This window comes from Schistocerca americana, chromosome 10, assembly GCF_021461395.2.
Source record: "Schistocerca americana isolate TAMUIC-IGC-003095 chromosome 10, iqSchAmer2.1, whole genome shotgun sequence".
Lineage (NCBI taxonomy): Eukaryota > Metazoa > Arthropoda > Insecta > Orthoptera > Acrididae > Schistocerca > Schistocerca americana.
In genome coordinates this window covers 176,488,898-176,505,335 of record NC_060128.1, presented here as the reverse complement: position 1 = coordinate 176,505,335, position 16,438 = coordinate 176,488,898, and the positions used below count along the sequence as shown (strand labels likewise).

Sequence of the window (16,438 nt, the reverse complement as noted above, 5' to 3'; positions counted from 1 at the left end):
TGAGCTACTTCTTTTTTTTTTTTTTTTTTTTTTGTCGTTGCGGACGTCGCAAGACATCCTGTTCAAGTTCGGTGCTTGATCGTTCCACTCAGTTTTTTATTACAGAGGCCAACCGGCTCTCTGACCGAACACGCTAAGCTACCGTGCCGGCGAGATACTCAAGCACGACTCACGCCTCGTCCTCACAGCTTTACTTCCGCCAGTACCAGGTCCCGAGTTCGAGTCTCGGTCCGGCACACAGTTTTAATCTGCCAGGAAGTTTCATATCAGCGCACACTCCGCTGCAGAGTGAAAATCTCATTCTGGAAACATCCCCCAGGCTGTGGCTAAGCCATGTCTCCGCAATATCCTTTCTTTCAGGAGTGCTACTCTTGCATGGTTAGTAGGAGAGCTTCTGTAAAGTTTGGAAGGTAGGAGGCGAGGTACTGGCGGACGTAAAGCTGTGAGGACGGGGCGTGAGTCGGGCTTGGGTAGCTCAGTTGGTAGAGCACTTGCCCGCGAAAGGCAAAGGTCCCGAGTTCGAGTCTCGGTCCGGCACACAGCTTTAATCTGCCAGTAAGTTTCACTGTAGACTCCGTTTCAGAGCGACAGAGTCATTGTGAAAATGTCCCATACTGTTTTAGGAATTTTGTCAACACCATACAGTGCTTCATAGTAGGTCCTTTCCCATCAGGTCACCGAAGTTTAGCGCTGTCGGGTTTGACTAGCACTTGGATGGGTGACAATCCAGGTCTGCCGAGTGCTGTTGGCAAGCGTGGTTCACTCTATATGCAATTCAGAACCTGTAAGAGGTTTCCACCCTGCATATGCATAAAGTATGAAGAAGAGCAGATAGAAGAGGTCGACAGTCTTAAATTCCTGGGATTACAACTTGATAATAAATTCAGTTGGGGGGAACGCACCACAGAACTGCAGGAACGCCTTAACAAATCTATATTTGCAATTCGAGTGTTAGCAGACATAGGCGACATAAAAATGAAAAAGCTTGCATACTTTGCCTACTTTCATTCCATAATGTCATATGGTATAATTTTTGGGGTAACTCTTCAAGTCAAAAGTTTTCAGAGTCCAAAAGCGTGTAATACGTATTATTTGTGGAGTAAATTCGCGGACGTCCTGTAGAAACCTCTTCAAAGAACTGGGTATACTAACTACTGCCTCTCAGTATATTTACTCCTTAATGAAATTTGTCCTAAATAATATTTTTTCCAACAAACAGCTCAGTTCATACATACAACACCAGGAACAAAAACGATCTTCACAAGGACTTAAAAGCACTTACTTTAGTTCAAAAAGGGGTCCACTACTCAGGAACACTCACCTTCAATAATTTGCCAGCGAACATAAAAAATTTAGTTACAAATAAAGATCAGTTTAAAAGGAGCCTGAAAGACTTACTAGTGGCCAACTCCTTCTACTCCATTGACGAATTTTTTAATACAAACAAATGATGTATATATTCATACTATTAGTATTATTATTTCAGCTTAAAAAAAATGACATGTTCGACATCCACGAGGATCTGCTCAGCACGGATCTATGGAACGAAAAAGTAATCTAATCTAAGTCCTTGTAAAGCCGATTCAGGAGCTACTTGGGTGAAAAGCAGCTGCTCCAGTCACTAAAATTGACATCGACTGGGAGAGCAGTGTGCTGACCACATACTCCTCCATATCTGAACCAATGACGTCCGTGGGTTGAGGATAACACGGCGGTCGGTCGGTGCCGTTGGGCCTTCCGAGACTTGTTCGGAATTCCTTCAGTTTTTTGGTCGGCCACTTCGAACCATAAATGTACTAGCTGCATAAATGTACACTTTGGTTGATAAAATGGTGTCGCGTGTGAGGAGTGAGCCGACGTCGACGCGTCGTGTGTCCGCAGAGGCGCACAGGACGCAGTGCTGCGCGTCCGACGGCAGCCACTGGTCGCTGACGAACGAGCCCACGTGCTACCCCATCATCATCGACGAGAAGGACCCCGTCTTCGGGCCGGCCGGCATCCGCTGCATGAACTTCGTGAGGACCACGGCGGACGCCTGCTCTCACCACGCCAGCGAGCAGGTGAGTCCTCCACCACCAGGTCTCGACGGCTTTCCTGAGCCCCAAGTGCCTGGGGACTGAGCGTGCTGTCCTCCAGCTCATCATCATCATCATCGTCAGCATCATCATCGTCATCTTGCACAGTATCTAGCCACTGGCAGGACCCGCTTGGTACATCAACCTCTTCATCTTCTCATCCTTGTCGCCATTCCCACCCACTCCTGTCCTCTCTTCTAGAGGCTCTTTTCCACTCCTTTTAGCCACTTATCCATTAGGCTTCCCTTTGGTTTCTCGCCTTCGATCTCCATCTTGTGCATCCTCTGGAGTATCCGTATCTCATCTTCTATTATGGCATGCCCACAGCACTTTCCTTTCCCCAATGTCATTTAGGTAGGATTCCTCAGGTGTTATCTCGCCAAGACTTTAATTCCTCTTTGTTACACCCTGTAATGGTTCTTTATTTACGTGACCATTACGGCACTCCAACCCCAGTTCTCGATACCAGTAATATCGTACTACTTTTCGGTTTTATTAATGTATAGGTACTCCGATGTATCGATATATTACAGTGATATGGTTCTTGTGTGTATTCATTTCTGTGAGACTGTCAAGTTACTTACTTGTAACCGTTTTGGCGCGAATGCGCACAGAGAACAATCTTTGTTTCACTTTGCAGAAGTTAAGTTGTTATTTCGCTTTGTAAAAGAACAGTCAAGTCTTTGGTTAAAGTGGAAATTAAACATATGAAGATTGATACAAAACTGTTTTCTTGATGATGTGACAATTAAGAAGAAGTATACGTGAATTTATAAGAAGTTTAATAAAAATGTGGATCGTGAACACCAAGTCAAAAATTATTTCTACCGTACCATTGTTCTGATCTGGGATTGTTTGATCATTAAGAATTTCCTGAAAAACGCATGTGTTAGGTCTTCAAATATTGCTAAAATACAGAGATGAACCTTCTAGCAGTCAAAGTGGAATCACCCTAGAATCAACAAGGTGAGCCATAACAACTTCGACGAAATCTACGTGGGAATCCATTCAAGTTAAGTGCCAAAATTAATGACTTTTTTACAGTGACTTCATTATTTCCATTCTGACGATACCATCTACAGTCAATAGCTTTGTTGTTGCACGATAAAGCGAACATATGCTGCGTGAGCAACATTATTAATCTGATTTCTAACCTACTTTGCAAGTGGTGGTATTGTTAGAACCTACCCGAGTTTTCTAAAATTCATTTCACTTGCTTACAACAAACATTTTTCCCTTACCTTCATGACCGAGGTTAATGCTCTATTATGTCACTATGCTCGACTTTCCAAGTTCTTTCCGATGCCATTAAAAAGACTGTATCATTCTGTTTAAAGAATCATACGCGCTTCAGTATCTCGCTAGATACAGGAGTTACGGCTGTTTATTGAACGCCAAAGTACGTGCTCCTTAGCGTCATATCATTGCCGAAAGCATCGTTTCGTTATTTGAAACTGTTCACTAAATAAAAGCGGTGTTACATCTTACACGACCCACCGTATATTTTAAAAACATAGGCATATGTCTGAACTTCATAGTTTTATTACTTCGATTTAAGCAGCTTTTTTAATACTATCGATGAAAATTTTCTTTCCAGTAATTGTAAAAAAAAATACGCAAATCTCCCAACTTTTTGATAATATTGTTTCGTTTTATTATATAGGGTATTTCAGAAGTGATGGTCAATAATTCACACATGGAAAGTACAGGCCAAAAGTAGCTAAAACTCTCCAATTAACATGGGTCTGCAAATCAACCGTTGCCGAGGTATCGCATTAATTCTAGTTGGGAACCAACTATAAACGCCTCCGGATACCGCAGTATTTACGCTGCTATCTCAAGGTTTGGGATCGACTATCTGTCTATTTACGCATGCGCAACTACTTCCCTTTCCCACTCTGTACTCTGTGCACTGTGCCGTACCGACCTAACAATCAGTTTCGAACGTGAAGGCACCATGGTTGGTTGGTTGGTTGGTTGTTTCGGGGAAGGAGACCAGACGGCGAGGTCATCGGTCTCATCGGATTAGGGAAGGACGGGGAAGGAAGTCGGCCGTACCCTTTGAAAGGAACCATCCCGGCATTTGCCTGGAGCGATTTAGGGAAACCACGGAAAACCTAAATCAGGATGGCCGGACGCGGGATTGAACCGTCGTCCTCCCGAATGCGAGTCCAGTGTCTAACCACTGCGCCACCTCGCTCGGTAAGGCACCATGGACATAGGTTACGCTGACATGCACTTCATGTGTGGCAAATCTAATGGCGGCGCCGTTGAGGCTGTACGATTGTGCGAAAAAGCTTTTCCTTTTCGCAGGCAGCAGGTTACATCAGCGGCTTAGAGAGACCGGGAATTTCGCGCACCAGGTACTAGAAGGTCGACCCAGATCCATAGTACCCGATGTCGAGGAAACGGTGTTACGCATTGTACACGAACGTCTGAGTACGTCAACAAGGAGGATTGCTACCTAAGAGCGTGTCCTGAGTCATAGCAGTGTGTGGCGGATTTTACGTCGTCAAGTACTCTATCCGTATCATCTTCAGTGAGTGCATGTCCTCAGCAATGTAGACTTTCCTTCTAGAAAGAATTTCTGCCAATGGGTGCAACAACAGTGTATCCTGAATCCCCTGTTTGTAAGCAGTATTCTGTTCACGGATGAGGCTGGATTAATCCGTGACGGTATTTTTAGATGATGGTGTACAGATGTGTGTGAAATCTCATGGGACTTAACTGCTAAGGTCATCAGTCCCTAAGCTTACACACTACTTAACCTAAATTATCCTAAGGACAAACACACACACCCGTGCCCGAGGGAGGACTCGAACCTCCGCCGGGGCCAGCCGCACAGTCGATGACTGCAGCGCCTTAGACCGCCGGTTTTTTTTTAATTTTCATTACTGTCACATTTGGGCCGATGTCTATCCTAATGCAACACACGTATCACGAAATGAGCAGCGTTATTCGTTGAACAGCAGGACTGCTCGGAGACTGCATAGTTGGACCACACTTCCTGCCACAGAGACTAACCGGACAGCAGTATATGCGGTTCCTGCGGTCTGTTCGTCCAGATGTACATTATGATGTCCCACTGAACCGACGTCTGAACATCTGGTTCACGCATGACGGTGCTCCAGCACCGGCCTCTAACTCGGACATATGGTCAGCATTGCATACGTAGAGGAAGGCCTATGCCATGGCGTCCGAGGTCTCCGAATTTAATCCCAGCGGACTTGTATGTGTGGTGTCATGTTAAAAGCCTGCTCTACGTTACCGAGGTCAACTTTCTTCAGGAATTACGCTTGCAGATTGAAGCAGTTTTTCGGCATTTACAAAAATCCCCAGGACTGCCTGAGAGGATTCGCAACTCGTTTCAGAGACGACCTCAGTATTGCATACCGACGCATGAACAACATTTCGAACACCTACTTTAACGTTTAGAGATGCCACTTGTTCCTAGACACTGACAAACCGTAACAGAAACTATGTTGTATCTCGACAACGATTGGTTTGTGGGAACATGTTTATTGAAGCTTTTTAGCTACTTTTGGCCTGTACTTTCCGTGTCTGAATTATTGACCATCACTTCTGAAGCACCCTCAGACCACCATCTGCTGCAAATAAACATTAGATTTCAACCTAACAGAAAGAAACCACCAATGAACAAAACAGTTAGAACTGATCCAGAATACCTTAAACTTAACAAGAGGGAAATTCTCCAGGAAATTGGGCAATCAAATGCAACGAACTGGAATGAACTTGCAGAAGTACTGAAAAACACTATGAAATTTGGCAAACCCCCAAGAAAGAGAAAACACAGATGGTGGAACAGTGCATGTGATCAAGCAATAGAAGAAAGAATACAAGCTTGGAAAACTTTCAGTAGCAACAAAACTACAGAAAAATGGCAGGAATTTTTGAGAATACAAGTTCATCCAAGGCAATACGAAGAGAAAAACGTACATATGATAAAAGCCGGCTTAAAGAAATTGAACAAGAATTTATCAGGAAGAACACCAGAAATTCTTACAAAATTTTCGAGGTAAACCTAACAGGGTATCAGCCACCCAATCTGTGCTTTCGCCGGTCCGATGGATCACTAGAAACCAACCCTAAAAAGAACTGTCAAATTTTAGCTAAATACACTCCTGGAAATGGAAAAAAGAACACATTGACACCGGTGTGTCAGACCCACCATACATGCTTCGGACACTGCGAGAGGGCTGTACAAGCAATGATCACACGCACGGCACAGCGGACACACCAGGAACCGCGGTGTTGGCCGTCGAATGGCGCTAGCTGCGCAGCATTTGTGCACCGCCGCCGTCAGTGTCAGCCAGTTTGCCGTGGCATACGGAGCTCCATCGCAGTCTTTAACACTGGTAGCATGCCGCGACAGCGTGGACGTGAACCGTATGTGCAGTTGACGGACTTTGAGCGAGGGCGTAAAGTGGGCATGCGGGAGGCCGGGTGGACGTACCGCCGAATTGCTCAACACGTGGGGCGTAAGGTCTCCACAGTACATCGATGTTGTCGCCAGTGGTCGGCGGAAGGTGCACGTGCCCGTCGACCTGGGACCGGACCGCAGCGACGCACGGATGCACGCCAAGACCGTAGGATCCTACGCAGTGCCGTAGGGGACCTCACCGCCACTTCCCAGCAAATTAGGGACACTGTTGCTCCTGGGGTATCGGCGAGGACCATTCGCAACCGTCTCCATGAAGCTGGGCTACGGTCCCGCACACCGTTAGGCCGTCTTCCGCTCACGCCCCAACATCGTGCAGCCTGCCTCCAGTGGTGTCGCGACAGGCGTGAATGGAGGGACGAATGGAGACGTGTCGTCTTCAGCGATGAGAGTCGCTTCTGCCTTGGTGCCAATGATGGTCGTATGCGTGTTTGGCGCCGTGCAGGTGAGCGCCACAATCAGGACTGCATACGACCGAGGCACACAGGGCCAACACCCGGCATCATGGTGTGGGGAGCGATCTCCTACACTGGCCGTACACCACTGGTGATCGTCGAGGGGACACTGAATAGTGCACGGTACATCCAAACCGTCATCGAACCCATCGTTCTACCATTCCTAGACCGGCAAGGAAACTTGCTGTTCCAACAGGACAATGCACGTCCGCAAGTATCCCGTGCCACCCAACGTGCTCTAGAAGGTGTAAGTCAACTACCCTGGCCAGCAAGATCTCCGGATCTGTCCCCCATTGAGCATGTTTGGGACTGGATGAAGCGTCGTCTCACGCGGTCTGCACGTCCAGCACGAACGCTGGTCCAACTGAGGCGCCAGGTGGAAATGGCATGGCAAGCCGTTCCACAGGACTACATCCAGCATCTCTACGATCGTCTCCATGGGAGAATAGCAGCCTGCATTGCTCCGAAAGGTGGATATACACTGTACTAGTGCCGACATTGTGCATGCTCTGTTGCCTGTGTCTATGTGCCTGTGGTTCTGTCAGTGTGATCATGTGATGTATCTGACCCCAGGAATGTGTCAATAAAGTTTCCCCTTCCTGGGACAATGAATTCACGGTGTTCTTATTTCAATTTCCAGGAGTGTATTTTCACTCACTTCTCAACTGCAAGCCTCCGTCAGAACAACTAGATTTCGAAACACCTACATCTAATCCCGATTCAAATCCACCATCACTTAAAGAGGTAATGGAAATAATCAATTCTTTGAAGAACAACAAGTCTCCAGGGGAAGACGGAATCATAGCAGAAATATGGAAATTAAATAACAACAATCTCACACAAACAACCCGCAGAATTATAACAAATATTTGGGAAACTGAACAAATACCTGCAGAGTGGAAATGTGCATTAATTCACACTCTCCACAAAAAAGGTGCAAAAACCGATTCAAATAATTACAGGGGAATTCCACAGCTCCCTGTAATATACAAAATTCTTTCAAAGGCCCTGTTAAACAGACTAGAGGAACAAGCTGACCAGTTAATAGGGGAGTATTAGGCAGGGTTTCGCAAAGGTCGATCTTGCATCGAACAGATATGAAACTTAAAAACAATTTTGCAAATGAGAAGATAATACTGTGGTAATTTTCGTCGATTTTAAAAAGGCTTAGGATTCAACAGATAGACCAACGTTGTTTCACACCTTAGACGAGTTCAGGATTGACAGGAAAACAAGGTCAATTATTCAACAGGAATTAACAGATACAACCTCCAAAGTTAAATTCAGCCGGCCAGAGTGGCCGAGCGGTTCTAGGCGCTTCAGTCTGGAACCGCGCGACCGCTACGGTCGCAGGTTCGAATCCTGCCTCGGGCATGGACGTGTGTGATGTCCTTACGTTAGTTAGGTTTAAGTAGTTCTAAGTTCTAGGGGACTGATGACCTCAGCTGTTGAGTCCCATAGTGCTCAGAGGCATTTGAACCATTTTTAGTTAAATTCATAGGAGAAACATCACAAGCATTTCATATCCATACTGGTGTTCGCCAAGGAGATGGAATGTGCCCCCTTCTGTTTAACATGGTTCTGGAAAAAATTGTGAGGACATAGGAAAAGGAAATAAGAGGAATTCAGCTTGGTATTAAAAAAGAGCAGAGAATCAGGGTGAAGTGTCTGGCTTTCGCGGACGATCTTGCCATTCTGGCGAACAATAGAGAGGAAGCCAAACTTGCATTGGAAAAACTATACGAAATCTCACAGAAAACTGGGCTACAAATCTCCTACGAGAAAACACAGTACATGAAAAACAAACCTGTAGATAATCTCCCCATTACTACTCAATACGGGAAAGTGGCACAAGTTGCCCACTTCAGATGTCTGGGAGAGATAATCCAACCACCAGGACTGAACTCATTATAAATAGAGATAGAATCTCCAGATTACAAAAAGCATATAAGCTTACTTGGAATCACTGTAATAATAAATCTATTTCTGTCAATGTGAAACTAATGCATTACAACGCAGTAGTCCTACTAGAAACACTTTATACTGCAGAAACTACAGTGATTCATGGTCATACTAAGCTCAGAGAGACTGAAAAACAGGAAAGAAAAATTCTGAGGAAAATATATGGACTAGTGTTTTGGGAAGGAATTTGGACGAAGAGACCAACTAGAGTGATTTACAAAAACATAGAAACAATAACAGAAACCATTAGAAACAGAAGGATGAAATTTTATGGACATATTAGAAGGATGAATAAAAGCAGGCTCACAAGACAAATCTTTGAGATAGTAAACAAGAGCAAAAACAAGACGAAGTGGATCACTGAAGCAGAAGAAGACATTAAAGAACTGGGGATCACACAAGACAACATAAACAATAGAGAACAGTTTAGAAACATCAAACAGAAACTCACACTTAAACAAGAACACACGGAGAACAGAACGGGAAAAATATGGTCGGAAGAACGCAAGAGAGAACACAGTGAACGTATGAAGAGAATTTGGGAAGAACGAAGAAAGAAGAAGAAATCATAACTACTCAAGTTCAATCGCTCTCTCAAAAGGGCAAACCGAAAATTATATACAGGGTGTTTCAAAAATGACAGGTATATTTGAAACGGCAATAAAAACTAAACGAGCAGCGATAGAAATATACCGTTTGTTGCAATATGCTTGGGACAACAGTACATTTTCAGGCAGACAAACTTTCGAAATTACAGTAGTTACAATTTTCAACAACAGATGGCGCTGCAAGTGATGTGAAAGATATAGAAGACAACACAGTCTGTGGGTGCGCCATTCTGTACGTCGTCTTTCTGCTGTAAGCGTGTGCTGTTCACAACGTGCAAGTGTGCTGTAGACAACATGGTTTATCCCTTAGAACAGAGGATTTTCCTGGTGTTGGAATTCCACCGCCTAGAACACAGTGTTGTTGCAACAAGACGAAGTTTTCAACGGAGGTTTAATGTAACCAAAGGACCGAAAAGCGATACAATAAAGAATCTGTTTGAAAAATTTCAACGGACTGGGAACGTGACGGATGAACGTGCTGGAAAGGTAGGGCGACCGCGTACAGCAACCACAGAGGGCAACGCGCAGCTAGTGCAGCAGGTGATCCAACAGTGGCCTCGGGTTTCCGTTCGCCGTGTTGCAGCTGCGGTCCAAATGACGCCAACGTCCACGTATCGTCTCATGCGCCAGAGTTTACACCTCTATCCATACAAAATTCAAACACGGCAACCCCTCAGCGCCGCTACCATTGCTGCACGAGAGACATTCGCTAACGATATAGTGCACAGAATTGATGACGGCGATATGCATGTGGGCAGCATTTGGTTTACTGACGAAGCTTATTTTTACCTGGACGGCTTCGTCAATAAACAGAACTGGCGCATATGGGGAACCGAAAAGCCCCATGTTGCAGTCCCATCGTCCCTGCATCCTCAAAAAGTACTGGTGTGGGCCGCCATTTCTTCCAAAGGAATCATTGGCCCATTTTTCAGATCCGAAACGATTACTGCATCACGCTTTCTGGACATTCTTCGTGCATTTGTGACGGTACGAACTGCCTTAGACGACACTGCGAACACCTCGTGGTTTATGCAAGATGGTGTCCGGCCACATCGCACGGCCGACGTCTTTAATTTCCTGAATGAATATTTCGATGACCGTGTGATTGCTTTGGGCTATCCGAAACATACAGGAGGCGGCGTGGATTGGCCTCCCTATTCGCCAGACATGAACCCCTGTGACTTCTTTCTGTGGGGACACTTGAAAGACCAGGTGTACCGCCAGAATCCAGAAACAATTGAACAGCTGAAGCAGTACATCTCATCTGCATGTGAAGCCATTCCGCCAGACACGTTGTCAAAGGTTTCGGGTAATTTCATTCAGAGACTACGCCATATTATTGCTACGCATGGTGGATATGTGGAAAATATCGTACTATAGAGTTTCCCAGACCGCAGCGCCATCTGTTGTTGACAATTGTAACTACTGTAATTTCGAAAGTTTATCTGCCTGAAAATGTACTGTTGTCCCAAGCATATTGCAACAAACGGTGTATTTCTATCACTGCTCGTTTAGTTTTTATTGCCGTTTCAAATATACCGGTCATTTTTGAAACACCCTGTATATATATATATATATATATATATATATATATATATATATATATATATATATATATATGTGTGTGTGTGTGTGTGTGTGTGTGTGTGTGTGTGTGTGTGTGTGTGTGTAAACTTTTATGGAACGCTGTACTACACCTCAACACTTCAAGTGACACAGACACATGACTATATCTTCAAACACAGTCCCAAGTGTCGCAACCTTCTCCCAGTCTGACCTCGGAAATATAAATCCGCTCTTTGGTTACGGAGACAATCGAGAACCTCTGTGTCAACGCCCTTATGATCGCAAAATCTCTTCTCCCCCCAGATGTTCTCTCAGATTGCCGAAAATATGAAAAAGTTTCCTTCTCGACCAGCATCAGGCCCGCCTGTTCGTCCTTGGACAAATTGTTGGCACCATTTCACTACAACTACACGTGACATTGCATTTGCTCTGTATACTGCCACAATTTCACTGTGATTCTGTGTGTAATTTGGCCATTTTTCTCCACAACTGTTTCACCGTCCCACGTACTTCAGCCTTGGAGTACGTTTCCAGTTGGTGCGCCATTTTACTCGCACAAGGTGATTGATGTAGCTATTATCCATATGGCAGCAGGGTTGTGCCTGCTGGGAACACAGAACGTGTCCTCTCTCCTGACAATGCGCCATTGTTGCTACGGAGTCGTCTTAGCATGAGACGACATTCGTAACTTACTTTCTGCATTATGACACAGATTACTTTGTGAAGTCCCTACGTATACTAGGTCTCCCAGGAGGAATGGTCAGAATTCATGTGAGTAACGATGATTCTAAGCAAAAAAGTCCCGTATATATGGGCTCTTAAATGCATATCTTAAGAGCTATTAGTGTAAACGGCCTTACCGCAGTGGTAACACCGGTTCCCGTCAGATAACCGAAGTTAAGCGCTGTCGGACTGGGCTAGCACTTGGATGGGTGACCATCCGGAAAGCGGGTTGCACTCAGCCCTTGTGAGGCAAACTGAGGAGCTACTTGATTGAGAAGTAGCGGCTTCGGTATAGTAAACTGACATATGGCCGGGAGCGTGGTGTGCTGACCACAAGCCCCTCCATACCCGCATCCAGTGACGCCCGTGGGCTGAGGATGACACGTGGACCAGTCGGTGCCTTTGGGCATTCATGGCTTGTGCGGGAGGAGAGAGAGAAGAGCTATTAGTATTTCTTCAGTAGAAGAGTTGTGTTTCACAGTTGCGAAGAGAATCAAGTGTTCGTAGGTCTGAGGGATTGCACTTTAGAGCCCATGTTTATTGGACATTTTCTCTTGTTTTGGTTCGCACTAGCGCTTCTCAAAATGTGGAAAGCGGAGAGATTGCATTAGTAGAAATTTTTTTACAGCATCGACGATGGACATTTTGGAGCCCATGTTTATTAGACTTTTTAGTTTCGAATGATCGTCCCTGCCATGTCCCTGAATATTGATTATTACTTCTGTGGCACCCTGTGTATAAGTATGAGACAGCAATGTAAATATAGTAAAAATAACTATTGTGTTGAAGGACCTGCACTAGGAAAGGGTAGTTAGGAGAGGGAAGGTTATAGGATGTGAAAGGTTGTACGGTTCATATCCTCTAACCTTTCCTCTCCTAACTACGGTATGGGTCTGAACAAAGGGCTATATATGGATTGTAATTTCGAGATAGGCTGGAAAGGCTTGATTGGTGGAATGCCGATATGGATTGTAGAATTGGGATTTTATGTAGGACACGATGAGGAATGGAGTAGAATAAATGGAGAAAGAGAGCCTTAATGTGGGGCAGACTGGTGTGTCACATTAACGTTGGTGTAGGTTTAATTGTCTGGGAGAGGAAGTCAGTTGGGTTCGATGGGAAGGCGCCATGGAATGGGTGTGGGTTTCTGTATGGTTAATGGGATAAGTCCCTACATGTAGAGCAGTGTACTAGGACTGGAAGAACAAATATGGGGCTGTTGGTGTCGAGTTCGTGAATATTGAGATATATGGATGTGTTTGAAGAGGTCTATGATCATCATCATCATCATCATCATCATCAGTGTTCTGCCTAAAGGCACGTTTTCACATGGTAGTTCTCCCGGCTGTCCGGTCTTCTGCCATCCTCTTCAGGTCTGCATAATTTCCTCTTCCCTTTATGTCGTCTAACACCTTGTATCCCCTTCTTCCTCTCAGTCTTCTCCCACAAACCATCTACTAGCAAGCACTCCCTTCTCAATGAATGTCCCAACCAGTTCTTTTTCCTTTCTATTACAACCTTCAGCGGACATCTTCTCTCACCAACCCTTTCCAATACTCTTTCATTACTCACTCTTTCCATCCAGCTTATTCTCTCCATTCTCCTCCACATCCACATCTCAAATGCTTCTAACCTTTTTTCATCCTCTCGTCTCAGTGTCCATGTTTCTGCCCCATATAGTGTCACACTCCAGACAATGAATGCCTCCTTCGCTATAGCTATTCGAGCTTTCACCTCCTGGTGACATCTCAAGTCTTCAGTTATTGTGCTTCCGAGATATTTAAATTCACTTACTTGGCTTGGCCTATGAGGAGTAGAAATTTGATCAAGAGGTGAAGGACACAAGTTGAAGACGGTGTCACAACGCGGACTAAAGTGTGTGCTGAGTCACCGTGACGGGCGCCGACTGAAAACTGAGTCAGAAAATAAGAGGGCAACAGCTGCGAGAGTCACTGCAGAACATAGTGTCGCACTTGTGAACACTGTCAGCACCGAAACAACACGAAAGGAGCTCTATAAGTATGGAATTGCAGGAGCAGCTGGAATTCCAAAACCACTAGTCAGTGAGGCAAGTGCCCGTTACAGGAAAGCGCGGTGCCGAAGCCACAAAACACGGACTATGGAGCAACGGGATAGGCTCGGACGAGTCTTGTTTCCCACTGTTTAGAAGGTTGCCTAATAGCTATCCAACACCATTAGCGTACTTGCACCTGCCACTATTATTCAGGAAGAACGGTATAATATTCCCTTGAAAGTCATACACGACCTGAACTTATCCATTCTGAGGCGACTGGAAGTTTTGAATGCCAGTGGGTTTGCTGCATCGTATTGTTGTTGTTGTGGTCTTCAGTCCTGAGACTGCTTTGATGCAGCTCTCCATGCTACTCTATCCTGTGCAAGCTTCTTCTTCTCCCAGTACCTACTGGAGCCTACATCCTTCTGAATCTCCTTAGTGTACTCATCTCTTGGTCTCCCTCTACGATTTTTACCCTCCACGCTGCCCTCCAATGCTAAATTTGTGAACCATTGATGCCTCAGAACATGTCCTACTAACCGGTCCCTTCTTCTAGTCAAGTTGTGCCACAAGCTCCTCTTCTCCCCAATTCTATTCAATACCTCGTCATTAGTTATGTGATCTACCCATCTAATCTTCAGCATTCTTCTGTAGCACCACATTTCGAAATCTTCTATTCTCTTCTTGTCTGAACTATCTAACGTCCACGTTTCACTTCCATACATGGCAACACTCCATACAAACACTTTCAGAAACGACTTCCTGAGACTTAAATATACACTCCATGTTAACAAATTTCTCTTCTTCAGAAACGCATTCCTTGCCATTGACAGTCTACATTTTATATCCTCTCTACTCCGACCATCATCAGTTTTTTGCTCCCCAAATAGCAAAACTCCTTTACTACTTTAAGTGTCTCATTTCCTAATCTAATTCCCTCAGCATCACCCGACTTCATTCGACTACTTTCCATTATCCTCGTTTTGCTTTTGTTGATGTTCATCTTATATCCTCCTTTAAAGACACTATCCATTCCGTTCAACTGCTCTTCCAAGTCCTTTGCTGTCTCTGACAGAATTATAATGTCATCGGCGAACCTCAAAGTTTTTATTTCTTCTCCATGGATTTTAATACCTACTCCGAACTTTTCTTTCGTTTCCTTTACTGCTTGCTCAATATACAGATTGAATAGCATCTGGGAGAGGCTACAACCCTGTCTCACTCCCTTCCCAACCACTGCTTCCCTTTCATGTCCCTCGAATCTTATAACTGCCATCTGCTTTCTGTACAAATTATAAATAGCCTTTCGCTCCCTGTATTTTACCCCTGCCACCTTTAGAATTTGAAAGAGTATTGTCAAAAGCTTTCTCTAAGTCTACAAATGCTATAAACGTAGGTTTGCCTTTTTAAAATCTTTCTTCTAAGATAAGTCGTAGGGTCAGTATTGCCTCACGCGTTCCAACATTTCTGCGGAATCCAAAATGATCTTCCCCGAAGTCGGCTTCTACGAGTTTTTCCATTCGTCTGTAAATAATTCGCGTTAGTATTTTGCAGCTGTGACTTATTAAACTGATAGTTCGGGAATTTTCACATCTGTCAACACCTGCTTTCTTTGGGATTGGAATTATTATATTCTTCTTGAAGTCTGAGGGTATTTGGCCTGTCTCATACATCTTGCTCACCAGATGGTATAGTTTTGTCAGGACTGGCTCTCCTAAGGCCGTCAGTAATTCTATTGGAATGTTGTCTACTCCGGCGTCCTTGTTTCGTCTCAGGTCTTTAAATGCTCAGTCAAACTCTTCACGCAGTATCGTATCTCCCATTTCATCTTCATCTACATCCTCTTCCATTTCCATAATATTGTCCTCAAGTACATCGCCCTTATATAGACCCTCTATATACTCCTTCAACCTTTCTGCTTTCCCTTCTTTGCTTAAATCTGGGTTTCCGTCTGAGCTCTTGATTTTCATGCAAGTGCATCGTATTAGGCATGGTAAAGTATTATGTTTTTGGTGCTGTCCGTGTGGTTGCAGCTGAGTGCGGTGACGTCGTACCTGGATGCCTCGCTGGTGTACGGGTCGGACGATCAGACGGCGGCGAACCTGCGACTCTTCCAGAAGGGCCTCCTGAGGACGGACACCTCCAACCACGGCCGCCACTTCCCGCCCGCCTCCAACAACAAGAGCGCCGCCTGCGATACAGCCAGCGACGGCGAGTCCTGCTACGCCGCAGGTCAGTCTCTGTCCGCCTACGACTGCCTCCGGTCCCCCTACTACTGCTTCTGCATTTGCCACTGGACTGTCACCACGGCGACTTCAACGACTGGTTGGAAAGGAATCCTTAAACAAACGCAGGCTATAAGGACTACGCACATGTGTTACACTACTGGCCATTAAAATTGCTACGCCACGAAGATGACGCGCTACAGACGCAAAATCTAACCGACAGGAAGAAGATGCTGTGATATGCAAATGATTAGTATTTCAGAGCATTCACACAAGGTTGGCGCCGGTGGCGACACCTACAACGTGCTGACATGAGGAAAGTTTCCAACCGATTTCTCATACACAAACAGC

General features: G+C 45.0%; 1 protein-coding gene across 1 annotated transcript in view; it reads left to right on the top strand.

The window, feature by feature from the left end:
* LOC124552510 (peroxidase) overlaps positions 1-16,438 on the top strand; it is a 74,635-nt gene that overhangs the window by 17,659 nt on the left and 40,538 nt on the right. The window contains exons 3-4 of the mRNA XM_047126800.1: positions 1,882-2,060; positions 15,896-16,094. Coding sequence (XP_046982756.1) covers positions 1,882-2,060; positions 15,896-16,094 — 378 coding nt within the window. The remainder of the gene's footprint in view (positions 1-1,881; positions 2,061-15,895; positions 16,095-16,438) is intronic.